At 46.8% G+C, this 4,446-nt stretch overlaps 1 protein-coding gene across 1 annotated transcript; it reads right to left on the reverse strand.

Annotated features, from left to right (window-relative positions):
• Positions 1-1,926: 1,926 nt before the first annotated feature.
• Positions 1,927-4,124, reverse strand: PEX2_039050 (Amidase; the record flags this gene model as incomplete). Its single annotated transcript, XM_016741180.1, has 4 exons — positions 1,927-2,117; positions 2,198-2,274; positions 2,346-3,367; positions 3,453-4,124. The coding sequence occupies 4 exons, from the start codon at positions 4,122-4,124 to the stop codon at positions 1,927-1,929; spliced, it is 1,962 nt and encodes a 653-aa protein (XP_016596674.1).
• Between the last annotated feature and the right edge of the window lie 322 nt (positions 4,125-4,446).

Consider the following 4,446-nt stretch of genomic DNA (forward strand, 5'->3'; position numbering starts at 1 on the left):
GAAGATTTCACTGCCTCTGCCGCAAAGATCTCACAGCTTCCAGCGAATGACGATCATACGTGTGACTCGAGGACAATATCATAGAAGGGTGAAGCACATGCATCGCCACCATGGCGAAGAGCATCAGTGTCGAGTCAAACCCATACATGAAAGCCTCATGGCTCATGAGGTAGCCGTTATTCCCTTGCGCGCATTCGATAAGACGGAAAACCGATCAGGCCAAGATCAAGGCACTCGCAATGTAAAGGCCCCAAATAACTGACTCCCAGCTCCGGAAAATGAGCACACCATGGTCTTGTCTGGCTTAGGTTATTTACTAGGTCGGTTCCGAGCGGATGTGGAGATGAAATAAAAGTGATATGAGCCCGAACAATGCAAAGAACACAATTTGCATACAGAGGCCGGCAATTGTGATATGTTTTCCGGTCTTTATTGCAGTGGTTGTACTGTTCGCTAGGATTCCTCCTCCTGTACATGACTATTAGTACCATGTTATATCCCTAAATCATATGCACTAGGCTACTAGAAATCCGTGATACGTACCTGCTGCCTGCATAAAAAATGCAATCATATCGCCTATCACGAAAATTCCTGTCATCTATTTCAATGGTACGATACTGTAACGCTCGGCACGAAGATGCAGAATCAATCGCCCGAGAACCATATATATAGATGCAGCGTAGAGCGGGGGCGCCAGCAAGATGAAAATTGTTTGGATTGCATAAATGGGCACGCTCTTAGTGCTCGCATGTGCCATTGCCCGAGCTATATAACCAATCATTTGAACTGCAAGGCCGCTATTGTCAGCATCGTACCTTCGAGGCCCATCATCAGAGAAGTGAGGAATGATGCTGTGAAGCACTTACAGAGTCCTCCGACGGCAAATGCAACGAGGTACCAGGATCGGCTTTTTATAAGCTGATAACCATGGTAGAGAGTTGTCAAGGCAAACGAGGTAATGAATATGATAGCGGCAGCGATAGAAGGGGTATACCGGTAGAGTTGGAAATCACTGTCTGCTCCGGAGTTGCTCATGATGGAAGTTGAAAGTTGGAAGTTGGAAAGTGTAATCGAGCCACAAGGTCAAGAAATAGATGACTTGTGAATTTACGTAATTTCAAAAAGCCATTTGTCAAACTTGAAGGTGTAGGTAAAACTTTGGCGCAGGTCTGGGTGTGACCTTCCATTGATAGTCAAGTACCTCCAAGATATTCACACTCAAACGCCCTGATATATGATGAAATATAGTGAATAAACTTCGCTCATATAACCCCTACCTCCCACTGTGCGTGAGATGAATCTACATTATAGTAGGGGCCAACCTCAGCCTATTTGATTTCAGTGTATGAAGATACACGACGGCCACTCAAAGTCAAGGCAATGGTGGGTATTCATAAATCGAACTACATACATGTGTGTAGCATATTTTCTAGGGTCAAATCTTCTCCGTCGAGATATCCTAGATGTGAACATGAATCCGAAGGACTTTCTAACAGGGTGGACAGAGTTGACAGGATTAGCTACGGCTCGAGCACGACGAGCATCTCAAGCTTTTACCTGTATAGATCGAATATTTGTATTTGGAATCTTTTGAAAAAATATTAAATGCGGAAAGGCAAATCTTGATGCACGTAGATCTCTGCGTTACTACAAAGTAAGAAGGAAAAGGAAAAGCAGAGAGATAGATGAAAGTTGTTGTGTTTACCTACTGCCACGAAGCTCTCTATATAGCTTTATGGAGACAAAGAGAGATGCATGATATCCTGTAAGCAAGCAAGCAAAGCCTCGCTGCCTGACTGTCTACGTGCATTAGATGTTAACTTGCGAGAAGAACGAAAGAAAAAAAAATATTTATAAGACAAAATCTATACATTAATGAATATACAATGATACCCCACCTGGGCAGCTACCTGCTCATTTTCTTACTCAATAGTAAGTAGCCTCTTCTCCGTACAAAGTGGATCCTGCGCCAGGCTGCTTCACGATACCAGCCTCCACCAACTCATTGATCAGGTTGAAGACCATCAGATCACAGCCGTGAGGTGCGAGGAAGTCCACCGCGACAGGCAGATATTCCTGCTGCTGGGTAATGGTGGAGTTGTAGAGCGCTTGGCCGACTAAATTATAAGTAAAATTAGTCACAGTCACAAATCAAACCTTCTAGAGGTTTATTCAAGTAATAAGGGGTTAAGCTTACTCGGAACGACCATATCGGGGATACCAGCAAAGTTGGCGATACGCGAAGTAGCAAATCCTCTCGGGATACCCGGCATGCTATATAATTTTAACAGATTAGCAAACAGTCTCTCAAATATCCTATAATGCGGGAAAGGACAAGCACATACCTCCGGTAAGTATTGCGGTAGGTTGGTGAGGCTTCAGCTCCAATGTAAAGAATCAAACTGTCTGCGCAAGTCTCCTCGTCGAAAACCTGAGCAGTTGAATTCCACCAGCTGGTAAAGGTGTTCTTGTGTTCGATTTCAGTATCCAGTTGCGATTCCGGGTACCCAAGTCCCCAATCCCAACGGGACTTAGGAACGGGGTTGATGAACGGCGTGCGACCTCCATTAGCAGCGGCGTAGTCTGCATACAATGGTGCGGCAATGAGAGGATACTGCTGCTTCGAAATGAGGATAGGGTAAGTGAGAGCCAACATGCTGTCGAGGGTCGTGTTGGCGGCAACAGTCGAAGGCTTGGTGGATTCCCAGAGATCATCGTAATCAAATTCGGAAACAGTCGCACCTCCCAAGAAGGACGAAAGCTTGTCGACGAAATCAACCAAAAGGCCCTCAGCTGGGGTGGAGGCATTAACTGGGAAATCAATGGTCTTGATAGACTTGGGGTACTTGGTGTAGGACTTCAGGCCTGCATCCTTGTACATCACCTCCGCAGCAGCGCGCCACAATTGCGCATCTCTTGTCAAGAATCCGGCTGTATCCAAAAGCGGGGACATGGGCATAACATTATCCAACGAGACCAAGTTCCATGAGGGTCGGTTACCGAAGCATCCGTTCACTTGCGAAGGGTTGCGAATTGAGCCTCCGGTGTCACTTCCAATTGCCAGGTCCAACCAGTCATAAGCTCCAATGCCAGAGCCAGGACCGGACGAAGATGAGCTAGGATCTTGGTACCCGTCACCGCGGGCGTTGAAGGGAGAGTGGTAATCAACCCAATCATCGGTGGCGGTCTCACCGTTGGCGAATTGACTGGTCTTCATCTTACCAACAATAATGGCGCCCGCATCAATGAGGGACTGGATTGCAGGGCCAGTAGCGTTAGCGACTGGGTACGTTTCATAGTAAGCGCGGTTACCACAGCCGGTCTTGACACCCTTGATATCGTAGATATCCTTAACACCAAGACGAACCTATGAGTGGATCAATAGTCAGTATTTCCTGTCTCTTCCACAAGGGCCCCTCTTACGAAAAGAGTGGAGGGAGGAAAATACTTACACCCGCCAAAGGCTTATCTGCTGTCTTAGTATAGTACAGCCGCGAAGGAACGCCAATAGTCAACGACGCATAGCCCTGCAAGCTTGCAGGCAAAACATCGTACTCATTATCACCAACGGAGACCAATCCCTGAGTGAAAGAGCCCATCACATCGGAATACAACAGCCAGGCTTCAAAAACGGCTCCACTGGAAGGATCCAAGAAATATGGGCCAGCAGGCAGATTCGACGATGAGGTCACTGTCTTTGATTTCTTGGTACCATATGCAGATGCATATCCCAGGATCTTAGGGCCCCATGAAGAATCGGTTGGCACGTTCTGTGAGGGATTCTTGGAGGTACCGTTGTACTCGACGTAGATGTTGTCGAGGAACCCAGCGTTGAAGACATCGTCAGCAGACTCGTAGCTGCTCACCAATGAATCAAGGATTGAGCTTGTCAACTTCACGGCATCGCTCCGAATGACTGTCAGAGGTTGCAAGCCATTGAGTTTGCCGAACACGTGCGCGTCAGCCTTCAGGGTTGTTACTACTCTCGGAGGAATATAATAGGTGTTTCCATTGAGTTCAACAGTTTGACCTTTGGAAGTGATTGTCGCGATGGTGGTGGCGGAGAGGGATAAAAGGGCGGCCAACAGAGCTGGTAGCCCGTAGGAAGTAGTAGTAGAGACCATGATGATTGACCTAGCCACTCTATACTAAGGATTGATGGGTTGCAAAAAGGTACTTTTATCAAAAGCCCGGGCATGACCTAGCCATATATATACGTCCGCTATCACCTCGTACTTGTCTCAGATCGTTGTATTCGGCTATCGAGGGTACTCTCAGCGATAAGAAGATCTGGTGAAAGCATGCATGACAAATTTGGGGTACCTGATTTTAATGGATCAAAAGGGACTAGCCAGGGGATTAGTTCTCTCCGTATAGCTGTCGGAGATTGTTAGCATATTTCCTATCTTTTGCCAAGGCCATATTCCGGCAATTCACTGATAAGGC

Source organism: Penicillium expansum, assembly GCF_000769745.1.
Source record: "Penicillium expansum strain MD-8 chromosome Unknown contig127, whole genome shotgun sequence".
Lineage (NCBI taxonomy): Eukaryota > Fungi > Ascomycota > Eurotiomycetes > Eurotiales > Aspergillaceae > Penicillium > Penicillium expansum.